The sequence below is a fragment of the Bufo gargarizans genome, chromosome 4 (genome assembly GCF_014858855.1).
Source record: "Bufo gargarizans isolate SCDJY-AF-19 chromosome 4, ASM1485885v1, whole genome shotgun sequence".
Taxonomy (NCBI): Eukaryota; Metazoa; Chordata; class Amphibia; order Anura; family Bufonidae; genus Bufo; species Bufo gargarizans.
Genome location: NC_058083.1, coordinates 36,007,546 through 36,029,005, shown reverse-complemented (window position 1 = coordinate 36,029,005; position 21,460 = coordinate 36,007,546). Strand labels below are relative to the sequence as shown.

Sequence of the window (21,460 nt, the reverse complement as noted above, 5' to 3'; positions counted from 1 at the left end):
AATGGCGATCTGGGTGAAAGATGGTCCGGTGTGGTGGAAAGTGCTTATACCTGAGGTGATATGTGCCATTGCTAAGGGCAACCAACGGGAGCAACCTGAGGTGGAGAGCAGTTCAGCTCTCAGGAGTTCCTATATTCCATGTCAGTCTGTACCGAGTCCTGGAGAGGAGTTGCATTGGAACCGTGATGCTGTTGCTAGGAGAAACCACTGCTCGGTGAAATGTGGTCTGGTCTGGTGGAAAACCAGTGCCATGGAGGAAATCATGAGGCAGCTGGTACAGAGTTAGGATCGGTTGTTGATGGAGCAGAGTGCTGCCCTTGGAAGCGCCGACCCCGTAACGTCTGTGGTTAAGAGCATTTCTATTATTCCGTATGTTGCAGAGGGTCAGGTGATCCTGGTTCAGACCAGCCCGGTGGCTGAAAACTATGTGCGGGACATTCATGGGGATAATATGAACTGTCCGGTGGCTCTCACTGAATGCGAGAATCCAGTGGGAACTGGGACTTATGAACTTGGTAATACTAAAGTGTGCATACATGAGGTGAAGTGGGGCCACAGTGTCCTTTTTGGGATGAGGACTGTGGGGAAATAGAAACCCTTCTGCAGCTAGTGATGAAGCTCCTGCAGAATCGGTACTGAACCCTTTAAGTGATGTGACCATTGAAAACAGTGGTAACCCTAGGGTGCAAAGTAAAGGTGCCCAGTCGTCTACAGAGCCTAATTAAAGTATGATGTCATATGAAATATGTGACGATGTTGATGACACGCTTTTTCCATTGCAGGTTGTGATCAGGGGGAAGCGGCCCTGGTTGGTAAAAATGTCACTGATGTAAAAATGGTGATAAATATGGCAGTGCTAGAGTGTGTACCGCCCATGCCAGATGATATTAATAACATCTGTAGAATGCATTGAGGGTGGTTCTGCAATCGATGGCCAAGTCCTGGGAACCCAAGTTGGTTGCTAGTGGCAACCAAACGTCGGTTGAATCTGACGGTAAGAGTGGCAAGTCTGTGAGCTTGATGTTTGTGATAAACTGGGCTCTGCCGGCATGGGTCTTGCAGAACAAAGGGAAGGTTATAGGGCAGGTGGTTATGCATGTGTTCACCCTCACAGGCTTGAACAAAGGGGGGGTATGTGAGACAGTGACAGATCTCACACAGGTTAGAGGCAAGGAAGGAATGGTATTTCGCCACAGGTGAGACCAACTAAAGATACTCAGTCCTGCATAAAGCATCTCCCAGGGTGTCAGTAAAAGGGGGAGTGTGTTACCCGTGGACAGAGGCCTGGAGGCTCTGGGAGTGTGGTCTCAGCCGGGCAAGGCTGAGGGGCCATGAGGCTGGGTGGTAGCCTGGGGTTAGGGGACACAGCAACGCCTGGGAGGGTCGCAGGGCCATAGTCAGGCGGACTACTGAGGCTTAATCCCCCACAAGAGACATTGGAATTGAGACAGTGGGTGTACTGTGCTCTATACAGCCAGGAGGCTGTGGAACATTGGCTGGGAAAGCCGCATCGGGCTAGCCCCACCACATGCAATTTTCAGGTAAAATTTGATGCAGACTAATAGGCCTTCGTTAGATCCGGTGGTTAGAACAAGTGGTTTCAACGATAGATCTCATTTAATTACAGAGATATTTCACATAAAACACAGATATTAGGTAGTATTAAATTGGGGGGTTAGTCCCCCCACATGCAATTTTTTGGTAAAATTTGATTCACGCTAATAGGCCTTCGTTAGATCCAGTAAGATCAAGTGGCTTCAACGTTAGATCTCATATAATTACAGAGATATTATGGATATTTGGTATTACGTCAGGGGGGGGCTAGCCCCCCCCCCCACATGCAATTTTCTGGTAAAATTTGATTCAGGCTAATAGGCCTTCGTTAGATCCGGTAAGATCAAGTGGCTTCAACGTTAGATCTCATATAATTACAGAGATATTATGGATATTTGGTATTACGTCAGGGGGGGGGCTAGCCCCCCCACATGCAATTTTCTGGTAAAATTTGATTCAGGCTAATAGGCCTTCGTGAGATCCAGGGAATCACAGTAATACCATCATTCTAAAATATAACTTTTAATCTTTACAATATAAAATGTCAATACACCCTCTTAATCATAAATGAAATAGAAGAAAGAAAAGAAAAACAAAATCTAGGGTCAGAGGATGTTAGCAGATTAGTTAGTAGGTATTAATAAGACCTAGTGGGAAATATCCCTATATCTGGCCCTAGTGTACCTTCCCTACCTATATACGGAATAGCCGCCCCGATAGGGGCGATCCCGTTTCTCGTACCTCCTGGTGTCCCTGGTTAAACCCTATCAAGGGATGGATACCTATAGGGGGGACCCTGAAGAGGTACCTGGGCTAAAGTACAAAAAATAATAAAAAGAATAAATTTTTAGGGTATATAGTAGAATACCCAGACTTATAGACAGAAGGCACCCCAATATTAAAGATATAAAGTGAACTAAATTGTGTGAGAGAAGTCAAAAGTCCAATACAGTCCCTACGCGTTTCGCCTGGTTGGTGTCAGGCTCATCAGGGGACATATTTGACACAAAAAAGTGCCTATCACCAGAAAAAATTAATCTAAATATAATATACACATAAAAATATTTTTATCTTGTTTTACTATTTTTTCCTATCCAATTTAAGTACTTATCTCCTAGACAGTACCAGGAGAATTATGGAACATAAGATGACTGATCAAATGATCTATCGGAGGATCAGAACAAGTCCTGCAGCAGGAGATAATGGATATTATAACCATAAACCGGGTGCTATAACTCAGTGATAACCCAGACTCATATATATGTCTCGTGCTGCATCGTGAGATCCAGTAAGATCAAGTGGCTTCAACGTTAGATATCATATAATTACAGAGATATTATGGATATTTGGTATTACGTCAGGGGGGGCTAGCCCCCCCACATGCAATTTTCTGGTAAAATTTGATTCAGGCTAATAGGCCTTCGTTAGATCCGGTAAGATCAAGTGATTTCACCGTTAGATCTCATTTAATTACAGAGATATTTCACATAGAAACACAGATATTATGTAGTATTAAATAGGGGGGCTAGCCCCCCCACATGGAATTTTCGGGTAAAATTTGATTCAGGCTAATAGGCCTTTGTTAGATCCGGTAAGATCAAGTGGTTTCAACGTTAGATCTCATTTAATTACAGAGATATTATGGATATTTGGTATTACGTCAGGGGGGGCTAGCCCCCCCACATGCAATTTTCTGGTAAAATTTGATTCAGGCTAATAGGCCTTCGTTAGATCCGGTAAGATCAAGTAGTTTTAACGTTAGATCTCATTTAATTACAGAGATATTTCACATAAAAACACAGATATTTGGTAGTATTCAATAGGGGGGCTAGCCCCCCCCCCCCCCCACATGGAATTTTCAGGTAAAATTTGATTGGGGCTAATAGGCCTTCGTTAGATCCGGTAAGATCAAGTAGTTTTAACGTTAGATCTCATTTAATTACAGAGATATTTCACATAAAAACACAGATATTTGGTAGTATTCAATAGGGGGGCTAGCCCCCCCCCCCCCCCCCCCCCCCACATGGAATTTTCAGGTAAAATTTGATTGGGGCTAATAGGCCTTCGTTAGATCCCGTAAATAATTACAGAGTGTGACGGTATCATCCGTGTCACCGTCTAGTATTCCCTTCTCCCCTTGAAATAGCACAGCCAAGTATTTCACAGAGCAATAGTTCGCTATTATCGCTAGTATCGCTGGTATCGCCAAATAAGTCTATACATTAGCCCAAGCTGAATGCTAGAAAATCTTTACAGGAAGACCTCACATTGAAAAATACAATTGCTTTTATCCCCTGCTCCCATGCAAGGGAGACACCCACAACAACCATACATTAACCCATAACACAAAGGTTACAACCCACATAGACACCATGGTTAACATAATCAGGAGAATACACATTGCCCTTTGTCCTGAGAGACAATCGAATTACAACTCGGTTGTCTCCAGGACAGAGGACAATCGCCAATACACACAGAGAGACAATGGAACAGACATCACTTACTCAAACATACAATGTCCCACCCTTTACAATACACATAGACATTTAACACATCCCAAAATGGCACGAATTAGACCAGGAATTCAAAAGTTAGTACAAGTCTCTTTGGCCTGGATGTACTTATGGCTTTTCTGCACAAAACCGGTGCATTCAACATGGGACCATAATCGCATGGTAAGAGGTGGGCAAGTAGTCCTTTCCAAGCACTCGTGGCAACCTCAAAAGAGGGCAGTTTGTCACATATCTTCCCTTTGGGGTTAAGACTAAACAGGTAACTGACCTCCTGTCGGTCAGTACCTGGATTAGTCGGGAAGCCCAACCACACAGAAACATTAGCAGAGTTTCCCACCCACGGTAAATAGTTAACAGGGTAGCTCACCCACCAGGGACTGTACTGGTCTGTAGGTCCCAGGTTGTGGTAAAACAGTTCTGCATCCTCAGTCTCCCTGGTGCAGCTAGGCAAACCGCTGGGGCTACTTGGGGAACAGCGGCCAGCGGTGTTCTGCACTGATGCCAGCAGTTCTGCTGGGGCGAGGGGGGTGCAAGCCAGTCCTGTAACAAGGGGGTCGGTGGAGCAGAGGCTAGCGGCGCTCTGCTCTGATGCCAGCACTTCTGCTGGGGCGAGGGGGGTGCAAGCCAGTCCTGTAACAAGGGGGTCGGTGGAGCAGAGGCTAGCGGCGCTCTGCCCTGATGCCAGCACTTCTGCTGGGGCGAGGGGGTGCAAGCCAGTCCTGTAACAAGGGGGTCGGTGGAGCAGAGGCTAGCGGCGCTCTGCCCTGATGCCAGCACTTCTGCTGGGGTGAGGGGGGTGCAAGCCAGTCCTGTAACAAGGGGGTCGGTGGAGCAGAGGCTAGCGGCGCTCTGCCCGGATGCCAGCTCTTCTGCTGGGAAGGGATCAGTGGGTATCGCAGGCTCATCCCCTGCCCCCAGAACTCGGTTGGAGGGATCAGTGGGTATCGCAGGCTCAACCCCTGCCCCCAGAACTCGGTTGGGAAGTAGCTGGGAAGGGGATGGCTCGCTTACCTCCTCCTCCTGGTATCCCTGCGGAGATGGCTGGGGATCTGGACCGACCGTCCAGCATCCCTGTAGGACTGGCACCGAGCCCGCGGTCTCATCTGCGCCCGTGTAGAGGGGTTTGTGTTCCCCTTTTCCCGGTATCTCCGGCTGCTGTTGGAAGGTGAGGCCGGTTGCCTCTCCTCCCCAGGACTCTGGTTGCTGTAAGGCAGAGGGACCCAGCATCACCTCCCCCTGGAACTCTGGTTGCCGCTGGGGAGAGAGACCGGTTGTCTCCTCTCCCTGTGATATGCACTGCCGCTGGAGATCTGGGCAGGCAGCCCAGCATCCCTGTAGGGCCGGTAGAGAGACCTCGGTCCCATCTCCACCTGCCATCTGTGGGTCCTCCCAGGACAAGTCTATGAGGTTGCTCACCTCTGAGGTTGGTTGGGCAAACGAGGGTATAATTTCCAGGCAATCCTCTGGGCTGAGGGATGGTGGTTGAGCTAGGTTGAACAGTTGATGGTAGCTCTGCTCCAGCTCCCACGCCATGGTGACTAGATGAATCAGGTCTGGCCCCAGGTCGTCCGCTCGGGGAAGGCCCAGCTCGGTTTCCCTGATGTCGTGGATGTCCCAGAACCGACATTCTGTGGGGCATCCAAAGTCATCGCCCTCATCAAAGGCTTCCCACAGTAAGCCCGGACCATTATAATCCTCTCCCTCCGGCAGATAGTGGTTAGTCATCCATGGGTTGCGCTGGGTGGCATACCACTTTAGTGCCCGGTACGCTTTGTCCAGCCACAACTCCCTCCAACTCAGGGTCTCCAGTTCTGTCACCCACTCAGCCAAGGGTTGCTTTCCTAGGAAGGGTGACCGCAGGGACACGAGTACCTGGAGCCTCTGTTCCTCATTGGGAAGACTCTCTCTGCGCTGCCACTGTACCTCCTCCAAAGCGTCATACCACAGCCCCTTTCGAGTGGCATCTCTGTAGTCCAGTATGCCCTCCTCTGATAAAGGCCCATCCTGTCTGGCCAAGTACTGCTGCAACCTCCAGTTAAACTCATCTTCCATGTTGCTGTGGATAGGAACGCTGCCTGGTAGCTAGCTCTGTCCCTTGAGCTCCTTCAAAGCCAGGGTCGCTGCACGAGTGCCAGCGTTGCCCTCCATGCACCATACACTAGTGCCTTCCTTGAATCCTCTGTGCAGGGAAAAAGACGGGAAAATCCCGCTGCTTGCCACCAGTTGTGACGGCATCATCCGTGTCACCGTCTAGTATTACCTTCTCCCCTTGAAATAGCACAGCCAAGTAATCCACAGAGCAATAAATCGCTATTATCGCTAGTATCGCTGGTATCACCGGTATCGCCAAATAAGTCTATACATTAGCCCAAGCTGAATGCTAGAAATACTTTACTGGAAGACTTCACATTGAAAAATACAATTGCTTTTATCCCCTGCTCCCATGCAAGGGAGACACCCACAACAACCATACATTAACCCATAACACAAAGGTTACAACCCACATAGACACCATGGTTAACATAATCAGGAGAATACACATTGCCCTTTGTCCTGAGAGACAATCGAATTACTACTCGGTTGTCTCCAGGACAGAGGACAATCGCCAATACACACAGAGAGACAATGGAACAGACATCACTTACTCAAACATACAATGTCCCACCCTTTACAATACACATAGACATTTAACACATCCCAAAATGGCACGAATTAGACCAGGAATTCAAAAGTTAGTACAAGTCTCTTTGGCCTGGATGTACTTATGGCTTTTCTGCACAAAACCGGTGCATTCAACATGGGACCATAATCGCATGGTAAGAGGTGGGCAAGTAGTCCCTTCCAAGCACTCGTGGCAACCTCAAAAGAGGGCAGTTTGTCACACAGAGATATTATGGATATTTGGTATTACATCAGTGGGGGGCTAGCCCCCCACATGCAATTTTCTGATAAAATTTGATTCAGGCTAATAGGCCTTCGTTAGATCCCGTAAGATCAAGTGGTTTTAACATTAGATCTCATTTAATTACAGAGATATTTCACATAAAAACACAGATATTAGTTAGTATTAAAGCAAACCTTTCACCAGGATTTCACATAATAAACTATTACCAGTACCTTATAGATATCCTCATTATGTTTCAATGCATTCTTGTGCCGCTTTCCTGGGATGGATATTCATGAAAAAAACGACTTATAAAGTCCTCGTCTCCAGCTCCTGAAATCAAGGGGGTAGCCCTTCCCTCACTCCGGGCTGTACCTCCCCTGCCCTAACCCCGCCTCTAAGTAGTGTAACTGACACCCGGCTCAGTCGCCGGGACCGCGCTTGTACAGGCGGCGCATGCGCCGTCGGACTCGAGCGCGATCCTGGAACTGAATCGCGCATGCGCCGTCCCTGATGCCTGCCTGTCTTCTCTTCCTCACGTGCGATTCAGTTACAGGATCGCTCTGTGAGGATATCTATAAGGTACTGGTAATAGTTTATTATGTGAAATCCTGGTGAAAGGTTTGCTTTAAATAGGGGGGCTAGCCCCCCCACATGGAATTTTCGGGTAAAATTTGATTCAGGCTAATAGGCCTTCGTTAGATCCGGTAAGATCAAGTGGTTTCAACGTTAGATCTAATTTAATTACAGAGATATTATCTATATATGGTATTATGTCAGGGGGGCTAGCCCCCCACATGCAATTTTCTGGTAAAATTTGATGCAGACTAACAGGCCTTCATTAGAGCCGGTAAGATCAAGTGGTTTCAATGTTAGATGGAGGCCTAGCCACTAGCCAGTGGCCACAATACAGTCTGTGTGGGCCTGACACACACGGGCTTGCAAATGTGATTATATCACAGAAAAATATTAAATGGAATTTTTTTTTTATCTGCAAGGTATTTTCTGTCACACCCTGTATGAATGGTGCTGTCTGTGACTGAGCCTGCAGCCTCTCACACACGGGCAGCCAGGCAACTGCAATATATATATATATAAAAATAAAAAATAAAAGCACACTGATGTACCAGCCCTGAAAAGGGCTTTTTGGGGTGCTGTCTGGACGCTGTCCTTACAGCAGATGAGTCTGTGGACACAGAACACTGCCTTAGCTAACGCTTTCCCTATTGAATCAGCAGCAGCTACACTGTCCCTCCTCTCACTGTGAATGCAGCTTCCGAATGAATCTAAAATGGATGCTGTCCAGGAGGTGGGAGGGTCTGGGAGGGAGGGTCTGCTGCTGGTTGGCTGGAATGTGTCTGCTGACTGTGAGGTACAGGCAGGGCCGGCTCCAGGTTCATGTGGGCCCTTGGGCGATAAATCCCAGTGGGCCCCCATGAGGCATTTTTTTACATTGACATGTCCCCCTGTGGCTCCCACCAGGTATAATGACCCCCAGTGGCCCCTATACAGTATAATGACTACTAGTGGCCCTTCACACAGTATAATGACTACTAGTGGCCCTTCACACAGTATAATGAACCCCCAATTCCCCCCCCCACTATATAATGACCACCTGTGGCCCTGCATTCAGAATAATAACCCCCAGTCGCCCCCATTCAGAATAATAACCCCCAGTCGCCCCCATTCAGAATAATGATCCCCAGTAGCCCCCACACTGGGGGAATACTGAATGGAGGGTCATTGGTGATCATTATACTAAATGGGGGATACTGGGGGTCATTATACTATGTAAAGGGCCCTCACAGTATAATGACCCCACAGTGACCCTCCATTCAGAATAATGACCCCCAGTCGTCCCCACACTGGGGGTTATACTGTATGGAGGGGGCACGAGGGGTTATTATATTTAATGGGGGCTCTGGTGGTCATTATGCTAAATGGAGGGTCAATGGGGATCATTATACTAAATGGGGGGCACTGGGAGTCATTATACTGTGTAAGGGGCCCTCACAGTGTGATGAATGACCCTCCAGTGGCCCCCTCACATACCTATCATTGCAGGGGAGCCGGCAGTCCTGTCATTCACTAACCGCAGCTCCCTGCGCTCCTTCTCTCCGGCGGCCCGCTGCAGCAGTGAGCCCGGCCTGGAGGAGAGAAGGAGATGTGCAGTGATGTAGCTAGAACTGACTGGGCCCCACAGCAAATTTTAGTACGCCCCCCTCCCCCCGATGTGTGTTCACATCACGTTTTTCCTATCGGTTTGATGTATACAAATGTACAGCGCTCCACGTTTTTGTATCCTGCAGAGTCAAGTAAAAAATGCAGACGTTAACGTATATGTTTTTTCTACCATGGAACTGTATGGTGAACGGACGCCTCTGTACGGCATCAGTCTGAGGCATCTGATAATAAATTTTTGGTATACATTAAATGGATGGCACAAATGGGATGTGAACCCAGCCCTAGTGTCAGAATAAGCACCAGTACACAGAGGAGCAGCGTGGCGGAGAGGGGAGGCCGCCATGTACTGACAGAGCGCTACCTGGTCCTGGTGGTCAGGGATGAGGACTGTGTTTCCCTAAGATCATTTATCTATTGGGAAATACAGGGCACAGTATAATACACTAGAATCTATATAATATAAAGATATTAGCCCTACCCCCGAATAATAATACAATTAGGGGTCATTTATTACAAATAATCTAACCCAAGAGAGAGTCAAAAGAGCCACCCCATAAATGCACATCCAACCATTGTAGGATAAAAAATATATTTATAAAGTTTATTAGACACAACAACACACACGCATTAAAAAATTGTATACAATGTGGAACAAAGTGCGGTATGCAATAAATATATGTAACCGACACACACAGGTCCACTGAATTATCACAAGAAAATGTATGCGTTATCAACCAGCATATAAAGCGATACAATAAATCACATATAGCAAATGCAAGGTAAGGTAAGACCACTAGAATTAAAGGTGCAATAAGACCGACATGGGGTCAAATATCAAGAGCCAAACCTACATAGCCAGCTGGTACAGTGGACCTGGAAACATAGCAAGCGCCCAACGCGTGTCGCCGGAGCAATCCGGCTTCCTCAGGGGTAAAGGACTGTGTGTTGGAGCGTCAGTTAATATAGGGTATTGAATAAACTGTAATTGCGTTCACCTGTGCAGCAGGAACTGTGGTCAGTGCGTGAGCGTATCAGATTCCAGTCAGAATCAGGAACCGGAAGTGTAAGTCACATGATCGGCTGGTGGAACTCATGGTGGAACGCATATGCGTTCCACCAGCCAAAACACAGCCACATAACCAAGGGGACATGGAAGGCAAACATATTTGTACTAAACATTAGAAGATAATGTGGCAAATGAACAACTGTAGCTATTTAGAGCAACATCGGCAGTGCCAGGTAAGCTGGTAAATGATCCGGACGATATTTACAAACCGGAAGTAGATAGTAAAACCGGAAGTGACGTGCCGCTATGGAACGCATGGTGGAACGCATAGTGCGCTCCACTGTGAATGGTGGAGCACACAATGCGTCCAGCACACGCCCAGGGGCATGGCAGCACACTGAAAGGCACATGGGGAGGCACACACAAGGAGGATGGGGGTGGAGCACTAATATATGCATACATACTGGTCATGTTCAGCAATACTAATAATAATAATAATATAATATGACAGATGCATAACAGAGGATTGAACATGTACATACATAATATGCAAAATTCAAAATTCAAATGTGCAATATATAAAGAGGACATAAAGACAGGTAATATATAAAATATACAATTGATGCATATAACAATACATATATATAGATATATTAAGCATATCTGACATACACGCCTATATACGTGGTGCTGTCAGCAATCCCAATGTATATCCCCACAGAGGCATAGACATTCAAATAATGTGAACGATAACATACATGTATGTAAAGCAACATACGTGCATGATAATACATGAACCTGATATAAGATCCACGATCTAATGAGCACCTAAAAGATAATAATAATGCTGGAAGGGAGCAAAATAAAATTAGTGATAAAATGTGACCAGCGTGGTAAGACCACTGGTGTAGAAGTGAAGGAATAGTAGAAACAGAAATACCCAAACCGTGTAAGTGAAAGCGTGAATACGAGTGAAAGTGTGATAAGAGCCTGTGGAGAAAAGGGGTTAGCGCAAATAAACAGTTATTTGATACGGGACCAATTATAGTAACAAACACAAGCCTTCTGTGTCCTACCTACAACCCCCTGAATTGAGACCCTATAAAGGCAATGGTGTTTCAATGCCCAATCTATGCCATACTGTATGGCCATTATATGCAACAATACAGTGGTTAAATACCACCTGGATACACTGTCAAGAGAAATGGAATGAAATAAAATCAATACCTCCACCTAAAACCGAAACCCCCTGATGTACCCCCACTGTCGGTGCTCTGATGACATCAAAAATATATGCTGCTATTCCCGTATATTAGCCATGGATAGTTTAGTTATTTGAGTTATTTGATACACCCCGGATATCTAGACGGGGGGGGGGGGGGGGGGAATATGTGGCCCCAAATATGATCAGGGGATCATCCCCCAAATATCAGGTATGGTAATAACCAGTAAACAACAATTCTTCATTTAATCCATGTGGGGCAACTGTATCCAGATTGAAAATCCATTTGGACTCGAGACGCAACAATTGAGAGGTAGCCGATCCTCCCCTCAGATTCATGTGCACCAGGTCAAGTCCCGCAATCCTAAGTCCGGAGATTATACACTGATGACAATCCAAAAAGTGTACAGCGACTGAAGTTAGCGGTTTCTTTGCTTGAATCCTATCACGTCGGGCCAAAGCAATACTTGATAGATGTTGTTGAATACGTTTCCGTACTTCCTGGCCTGTCTGTCCAACGTATAGCTTCCCACATTCACAGATGAGTGCGTAGATTACATTTCTTGTACGACAGTTGATGTAATGATCTAAAGGTATCCCCGCCGGAAGCCTGCAGGTAGAAAAGGAATCAGCACAGATCATATATTGGCAGATATTGCAGTTTCCGCATTGGGTATGTCCCGCGCAATCTAACACCCCTTCCCAACCCCTGTGTAGGCCTCTGAAAATGGCTACGTACCAATTTGTCGCGTAGATTTGGGGCTCTACGTGCAATAATCTTCGGAGTTGGATTTACATGGTCGCTCAACTTGGGATCCGCCAATAAGAGATGCCAGTGTGTGTTTAGTATTGAATATAAATCACGCCATTGGTTATTATATTTCGTGATAAGATGAACCTGGGTACTTCGGCGTTTAGGATTGGATCTCAACAGTTCAAGGCGATCAGTTGACTTCGCCCTTTCAAAAGCCCCCGATATTACTTTCTTCGGATAGCCACGTGCTTTAAATCTGTTCGTCAAATCGATGGAGTCCTCACTGAAGTCAGGGGTGGTGGTGCAGTTACGGCGTAATCTTAAAAATTGGCCCTTGGGGATCCCTCTCCGTAGGTGGGCCGGGTGGAAGCTGTCGAAGCGTAGCAAACTATTTGTTGCAGTTTCCTTACGGAAAAGTGAAGTGCGGATACCTTGTTCGTCAAGTGTCAATCGCAAATCCAAGAAGTCAGCGGTGATATCCGATATCTTATGAGTGAGTGAGATGTTGAGTGAATTGGTATTCAACAGGCTAACAAAATCAGTGCACTGTTCAACTGTGCCCTGCCAAAAAATCAAAAGGTCATCAATGTACCGATACCATGCGAGTACATGTTTACCATACATTGCAGTGGGGTACACGTGTGTCTCCTCCCACCAACCTAGAAATAGGTTGGCGTACGAGGGCGCACAACGTGCCCCCATTGCGGTCCCCGATACTTGTCTATAAAAGGTGCGGTCAAACACAAAGTAATTATGGTGGAGGACAAACTCCAAGAGGCTCACCAGAAATGTGTGGTGTGCCGGATCTCCGCAGGATGATTTGTGGAGGAAGTACTGAGTAGCTTGTAAACCATCACTATGCGAGATGTTCGAATAGAGGGACTCGACGTCACACGTGAGTATCAATGTCCCCGGTGGAAATTGCATATCCTGTAGGTGTTGTACCAGCTGCATGGAATCCCTGAGATGCGATTGAAGACCCAAGACATAAGGCTGTAAATAAAAATCAAGATAAATACAGGCTTGTTCACATAGACCCCCTATCCCCGCCACGATCGGGCGGCCCGGAGGCACAGCCAAGTCCTTATGTACCTTGGGGAGCATATAGAAAGTGGGGATTTTAGGGCTGTTGACTTCCAAGAATCCCTTCTCCTTTTTGGTAATGATATTAAATTGGCATGCAGAGGTGAGGAGTCTATCCAGTTTCTTCATAAACGTAACCGTGGGGTCTGTGGGTAATGGGGTGTAAAAATGGCGGTTACTCAATTGTCTTCATGCCTCTGCAATATATAACCCCATCTCCCACAACACTACATTACCTCCTTTATCCGCCTCCTTGATGACAAAGGCCGCATTATTCTGTAAACTCCTGATCGCCAACAATTCTGCTTTAGACAAGTTTTTGTCCCGGATTTTGTTCGCCTGTAATTTCCTAATTTCCACTATCATGACCTGAAAAAACAACTGAATGTTAGGAAAGAGGTTGAGTGTGGGAGTGATAATGGAGGGTTTGCGTGGTGTAAATGGCCGCCTTCCAATCCCACACTCACTTTCCTTCAATAGATCCATCAGATCCATGAAAACACCCCTTTCGTCCTCAGGTAGCTGTTGTACAAGCGAAGGTTGAGAATATAACCCTCTAAAGCACAATTGCCTACAGAACAGATAGATATCCTTAATGAATTCAAATTTATCAAGCGTATTCATAGGGGAAAAGGAGAGGCCTCTTACCAGCACTGATCTTTCCATTGGTGTAAGTGAATATGTTGAGAGATTGATGATCCTTAAAGTGTCCTCCTCCGTCGGGGTATTGGAAGTGGGGGCACCCGTTAGTACTGAGGTCGTTGTTTGCGGGTCGCATAATGATGATTGCTGCCCCTCTGCTGTGCAAATGTCCTCTTTCTTGGGTTTACGTAATCCTCGCCTAGTACGCCTTCGTCGCTTGTCTCGGATAAAAAAACATCACTGGAATTGCTGTTGATACCAATAGAACTGGATGCCATATTATCACTGCGGTTATTAGGGATGTTGTAATTCCCACGACCCCTACTTATATTACGTGGGTTACCAGCATGTTTCCATTTATACGCCTGTTTACATTCAAAGTCAGATTTGTCCCTCTGAAATTTGTTTTTCTTCCCCGTCATGACTTCCTTCTCATAACTCTCTAGATTAGCCTGTAATTTGACCTTGAATGCTGTGACTTTATCCTCGTCCATTTTGGACAGGTTGTCCTCTAGGTTCCTCTAGGGTCATTTATTATATAGAAATACGTCTATATTAGGCGTATTTCTAACACAGATTGTAGTGCAAAGGTCCTTAGCACCGCAATCTGTATCTTTTCCCGCTCATGCCAGGTCTAAAAAAAGTGGTGCGGGCGTGGAGGGGATACAGTTATGGCCAGGCAGTTATTGGATACCACCGCCATATAGTGATAACACCGCCATACAATGATAAAACCACCATTCAGTGACCGGATAAAAGGGTATGAGAGGGCACAGTACAGGGAATGACTATGGGCACTGCACAGGGTGCGGTAAGAGGGCACAATGCAGGGTATAAAGGGGCACAGTACGGGGTGGGGGGCACAGTCACATGACCCTGTGACGTTAGAAGGTCCTTATGGTGAATGCTGTTCAGATGCCACCATAATGAGAGGCAGAGGAGTGAGACAGGTGACCGGGCCCCTGGATGGACAGGAGGGGTGGACACAGCAAGTAGGTGGAAGGGGCTCTGAGGGGGATTCATACAACAAGTAGGGGCAGGAGGTCTGTGCAGGGCAGCAATAGGAGATAGGAGGGTGGAACAGGAGCTCTGGATACATGAGAGAGGAAAGGAGACAGAAGGGGCTCCATGAGGATGAGATAGGACAGGATATGTGGGGGGGGGGGGGGGGGGGCAGGTGTCATGGAGGCAAACTGCTTAATGAAACAGTAACAGAACTAAATAGAATGAAGCAGCAGCCGATCAAAGAGTCCCCCCCCCCTCCCTTCTGTCCCACAGACAAGAGACAGTTACAGTGCAGACTAACTCACAGACTGTCTTCTCTGCTCCAGCCCTGCGTCTCTCTCCTCAGGCAGCGTGTGTCCTGTGTAGAGGGGGCGTGTCCTGTGTAGAGGGGGCGTGTCCTGAGTCTCTGCAGCTCAGAGGGCCCACCAGGGGGGTACTGCGTAAGTGAAATGACAGCAGTGAGAGCTCCCATCTGTATTGATGGAAGTGCTCATAGCAGCTCAGTGGGCCCCCCCCGGGAGCATTGGGCCCCGGCACTTGCCCGGGGATGCCGGGTTATGACGCCGGCCCTGGGTACAGGGTCAAAGTTTACTCAATGATGATGTATAGGGGGCGGACCGAACATCGCATATGTTCACCCGCCACGGCGAACGCGAACAAGCTATGTTTGCCGGGAACTGTTCGCCGGCGAATAGTTCGGGACATCACTATTTAAAACTACCTAATATCTGTGTTTTTATGTGAAATATCTCTGTAATTAAATGAGATCTATCGTTGAAACCACTTACTGGATCTAACGAAGGCCTATTAGCCTGAATCAAATTTTACCTGAAAATTGCATGTGTGGGGGGGGGGGCTAGCCCCCTATTTCATACTATCAAATACCCCCCCCCCCCCGACGTAATACCAAATATCCATAATATCTCTGTAATTATATGAGATCTAACGTTGAAGCCACTTGATCTTATCGGATCTAACGAAGGCCTATTAGCCGGAATCAAATTTTACCAGAAAATTGCATGTGGGGGGCTAGCCCCCTATTTCATACTATCAAATATCTGTGTTTTTATGTGAAATATCTCTGTAATTAAATGAGATCTAACATTGAAACCACTTGATCTTACAGGATCTAACAAAGGCCTGTTAGTCTGCATCAAATTTTACCAGAAAATTGCATGTGGGGGGCTAGCCCCCCCGACGTAATACCAAATATCCATAATATCTCTGTAATTATATGAGATCTAACGTTGAAGCCACTTGATCTTACCGGATCTAACGAAGGCCTATTAGCTTGAATCAAATTTTACCCGAAAATTCTATGTGGGGGGGCTAGACCCCCTATTTAATACTACCTAATATCTGTGTTTTCATGTGAAATATCTCTGTAATTATATGAGATCTAACATTGAAACCACTTGATCTTACAGGATCTAACGAAGGCCTATTAGCCTGAATCTAATTTTACCTGAAATTTGCATGTGGGAGGGCTAGCCCCCCTCATTAATCACTTAATAATTACTCTGTAATTATGTGAGATCTAACAAAGCAACTAGATGATCATACCTGATCTAACAAATATCTTCCAAAATAGCTAATTGTTTGGTCAATTGTTTGATAAAGGGGGGCTGATGACGGGTTAGCCCCCCCTGCTAATAACTGTTAATATCTCTACTTCTGTATGAGATCTAACGCAAACAACAATTGATCTAACCTGATCTAACAAAGATCTAACCAACTGCATATGTTTTGTTCAAAATTTTTTATATGGGGGGGGGGGGCTAACATGGCTGAGGTAGCTCTGTGCCTATATAATAATGGCCTGGACATGCTGAGAGTTGTACTCCTCTCCTCATACTTACTCTTGTAATGTTCTCTGATATAACATAGCAGGAGGTATAATAGGAGAGTACTACAACTCCCAGCATTCCCCTGACCTTTACATTTAATCCACACTTCTTCACATGCATGACTGGTCTTCTTCTTCTTCATTACTTTACTGCACTGCTGAGCTCCGCCTCCTGTTCTGGTCACATGATGATGAGGTCATGGCCGATCCTTCATCCCCCCTTCTCTGCTGAGTTCCGCCTCCTGCATCTGACCTTATCGCAGGTCCTGTCAGCACTAGGGTAATGATTTCTCTTACATGTGAGGGAGGAGACCTTACACCGCATTGTAAAGTGCAGCTGTTCAGCTGTCCGCCCGTTTGCTTCCTCGTATGTTCAGCTGAACAGCAGCACTAAAGCAGGGGACCCCTTAGACAATAGGGACCCTGGGAAATTGCTCAGTTTGCCCCCCCCCCCCCGCCAATGCCGGACCTGCATATATATGAGTGTAGCCATCAAGCTCTGTGCCTCACAGTTATGTTTGTTTTACTGTAAAGCTCTCTGCCTAACATTTATTTCTGTGTAACTATCAAGTTCTGTGCCTCACATTTACCTGTGTAACCGCAAACCCTCTGCCCAACATTTATGTGTGGACAACTGCTAAGCTCTGTGCCACAGTTTTTTTGTAACCATCTAGTTTGCACCTTCTCTGAGGAAACCCCTGTAAACCATGCTGAGTCTGTATGGGCTACTGTGCCATCCTCGAGTGGCATAGCCTACCTTCTTAGAGCAGACTAGTCACCTCTCATGACTTTTCCTATGTAATAACAATTCTGCAGCTTCTAATATCATGACTCCATATTGTATCTTTCCTCTATTATTCCTACTAAAATCGGACAAATGGTCAACTGGATGTTAACGTTGGGAATGTATACCATACTATCCAAACTGAACTCCAAGCGTCAGACTGTGCAGTGACACACTGGTATCACCCATTTGGCATATCATTGATAAACTTCACGTACAAACAATAGAGGGATGGCAAAATATACAACTGTAATTTCATATGTAATTTATTTATATTTTTTTATAAACTATTTATGTTCATTGTGGTAATAGGCCCTTTTTAAAGGGAACCCGTCATCAACTTTATGCTGCCCATACTAACGGCAGTATAAAGTACAGACTGGCGAGTTGATTTCAGCGGTCTGTCATTTATAAGTTAAAAGTAAGTGGTTGCCAAGAACCAACATCACAATCATTGCAGACTGGGCCTGGAAAAGAGTCACGGCCACCAGAGAAGAGTCCTGGTTATTCATGAATTCCCACTCTCCTGCCCACCTGCTGATGTCTGACAGTCTTCTACCTAGTTGTCTCCATATCTCTCTAGGAGAGAACTGCCAATCATCAGCAGGTGGACGGGGAGAGCAGGAGATTATGAATAACCAGGACTCTTCTCAGGTAGATCTGACTCTTTCAAGGTCTGGGCTGCAATGATTATGATGCTGGTTCTCAGCAACCACTTACTTTTAGCTCATGAGTGACACACCGCTGAGATCAGCATTTCTGTCACTATTGTTTGCTGCCCTCAGTGAGATCAGCATAAAGTTGATGACAGGTTCCCTTTAAGTTTTTGTATGTGCAGTTCTATGACTGATACTCTTGTACAGGCACTGAGAGGGAAATCATGACTGGTGTAAGGTTTCAGAAATAGTATTATTTGTTAATCTAGAACAGGGATGGCCAACCTGTGGCTCTCCAGCTGTTTCAAAACTACAACTCCCAGCATGCCCAGTCTGCATACAGTTATTAGCCTACAGCAGGGCTTGGTGGGAGTTGTGGTTTTACAACAGCTGGACAGCCGCAGGTTGTCTATCCCTTGTCCGTTTTTTGCGGATCCGTTGTTCCTGAAAATGTTTCCGTATGTCATCCGTTTTTTGCGGATCCGCAAAAAACGGGAACATGTATACATTTCAATAATCAAATAAAGTTGTTTGGATTTCTTTGAAAAAAAAATTAAAAAAAATTAAAAAATAAATAAATAAAAATTTGTTATGTGTTTCCAGGAACGGAATCCGCAAAAAACGGATGACATACGGAATGACATCCGAATGTCATCCGTTTTTTGCGGATACATTGACTTTGTATTGTACCAGGATCCGATTTTTCAGGACAAGAATAGGACATGTTTTATATTTAAACGGACATGCGGAACGGAACAACGGAAACGGACAGCACACATTGTGCTGTCCGATTTTTTCCAGGACCCATTGAAAATGAATGGGTTCAGATCTGGTCCTGATCTGTTCCTGAAAAAACGGAACAGATCAGGAAAGAAAAAACGGACGTGTGAATGGACCCTAAGGATGTGGTTGTCTAAGATTAGAGAATTAGGGTCTGCTTTTGCTTCACAGAAACAGTGCCCCCCCATGGGCTGCATATGGTACTGCATGTGATCCCTATTCAAGTGAATGCAGCTGAACTGCATTAGCAGAAACATGCCATAGATGTGAGCGGAACAAACAGGCTTTCTAATATACTTTGTGTTTCCATTCCCCAACATCTTCAAGATCTCAGTTTGCTGTCAGGGAATCAAAACATTCACTGTGCACATTTAGAGGCTGAAAACACGCCCTGATCTTGTGCTGTTCTTTAGGAACTAAAAAGCTCTTCAGTAGTATGATACAGTGTGCAGAGAAACCTGCTTACTGATCGGAACAGCTCTGGTGCCGTCATGTGAGATAAAACCTCGGAGTCGGGCTTATCTCCTTATAGCACAAGTGTGATGAAAGGCGCCAAGATCAGCTCTCCACCGTCCAAACAGAAATGTCACTTCTCATCCTCTTGTTCTCATTCATTATTGTTTGCTGTTTTTATTGTATAAAATATATCAATTATATTTTATCTTGTATTTTTATACTATATGTAAGACTATTAGTAGTGTATTACATCGTAGGATAGCTTACATCAGTGTACTATAGTGCTGTATAGTATAGTAAGCTGTAGTATGGTATTGTGTAGTATAGTACAGTGTAGTGTAGTATGGTATTGTGTGGTATAGTACAGTGTAGTGTAGTATGGTATTGTGTGGTATAGTACAGAGTAGTGTAGTATGGTATTGTGTAGTATAGTAAAGTGTAGTGTAGTATGGTATTGTGTGGTATAGTACAGTGTAGTGTAGTACAGTGTAGTGTAGTATGGTATTGTGTGGTATAGTACAGAGTAGTGTAGTATGGTATTGTGTGGTATAGTACAGTGTAGTGTAGTGTAGTATGGTATTGTGTGGTATAGTACAATATAGTGTAGTATGGTATTGTGTAGTATAGTACAGTGTAGTGTAGTATGGTATTGTGTGGTATAGTACAATATAGTGTAGTATGGTATTGTGTATTATAGTACAGTGTAGTGTAGTATGGTATTGTGTGGTATAGTACAATATAGTGTAGTATGGTATTGTGTAGTATAGTACAGTGTAGTGTAGTATGGTATTGTGTGGTATAGTACAATATAGTGTAGTATGGTATTGTGTAGTATAGTACAGTAAAGTGTGGTATGGTATTGTGCAGTGTAGTATGTTATTGTGTAGTATAGTACAGTGTAGCATGGCATTGTGTAGTATAGTACAGTGTAGTGTAGTATGGTATTGTGTAGTATAGTACAGTATAGTGTGGTATGGTATTGTGCAGTGTAGTATGTTATTGTGTAGTATAGTACAGTGTAGTGTTGTATGGTATTGTGTAGTGTAGTATGGTATTGTGTAGTATAGTACAGTGTAGTGTAGTATGGTATTGTGTAGTATAGTACAGTATAGTGTAGTATGTTATTGTGTAGTATAGTATAGTGTAGTATAGTATTGTGTAGTATAGTACAGTGTAGTGTAGTATGGTATTGTGTGGTATAGTACAGTAAAGTGTGGTATGGTATTGTGCAGTGTAGTATGTTATTGTGTAGTATAGTACAGTGTAGTATGGTATTGTGTAGTATAGTACAGTATAGTGTAGTATAGTATTGTATAGTGTAGTATAGTACAGTGTAGTGTAGTATGGCATTGTGTAGTATAGTACAGTATAGTGTAGTATGTTATTGTGTAGTATAGTACAGTGTAGTATGGTATTGTGTAGTATAGTACAGTGTAGTGTAGTATTGTATTGTGTAGCATAGTGTAGTATGGTATTGTGTAGTATAGTGTAGTATGGTATTGTGTAGTATAGTGTAGTATGGTATTGTGTAGTATAGTACAGTGTAGTGTAGTATGGTATTGTGTGGTATAGTACAATATAGTGTAGTATGGTATTGTGTAGTATAGTACAGTGTAGTGTAGTATGGTATTGTGTATTATAGTACAGTGTAGTGTAGTATGGTATTGTGTGGTATAGTACAATATAGTGTAGTATGGTATTGTGTAGTATAGTACAGTAAAGTGTGGTATGGTATTGTGCAGTGTAGTATGTTATTGTGTAGTATAGTACAGTGTAGCATGGTATTGTGTAGTATAGTACAGTGTAGTGTAGTATGGTATTGTGTAGTATAGTACAGTATAGTGTGGTATGGTATTGTGCAGTGTAGTATGTTATTGTGTAGTATAGTACAGTGTAGTGTTGTATGGTATTGTGTAGTGTAGTATGGTATTGTGTAGTATAGTACAGTGTAGTGTAGTATGGTATTGTGTAGTATAGTACAGTATAGTGTAGTATGTTATTGTGTATTATAGTGTAGTATAGTATTGTGTAGTATAGTACAGTGTAGTGTAGTATGGTATTGTGTGGTATAGTACAGTAAAGTGTGGTATG

At 44.8% G+C, this 21,460-nt stretch overlaps 1 protein-coding gene across 1 annotated transcript; it reads right to left on the bottom strand.

The window, feature by feature from the left end:
- Positions 1-11,950: 11,950 nt before the first annotated feature.
- Positions 11,951-14,336, bottom strand: LOC122935168. Its single transcript, XM_044290933.1, has 6 exons — positions 14,031-14,336; positions 13,437-13,569; positions 13,210-13,346; positions 12,901-13,110; positions 12,549-12,678; positions 11,951-11,973 (listed from the first exon to the last, which is right to left on the bottom strand). The coding sequence occupies exons 1-6, from the start codon at positions 14,334-14,336 to the stop codon at positions 11,951-11,953; spliced, it is 939 nt and encodes a 312-aa protein (XP_044146868.1).
- Positions 14,337-21,460: the final 7,124 nt, after the last annotated feature.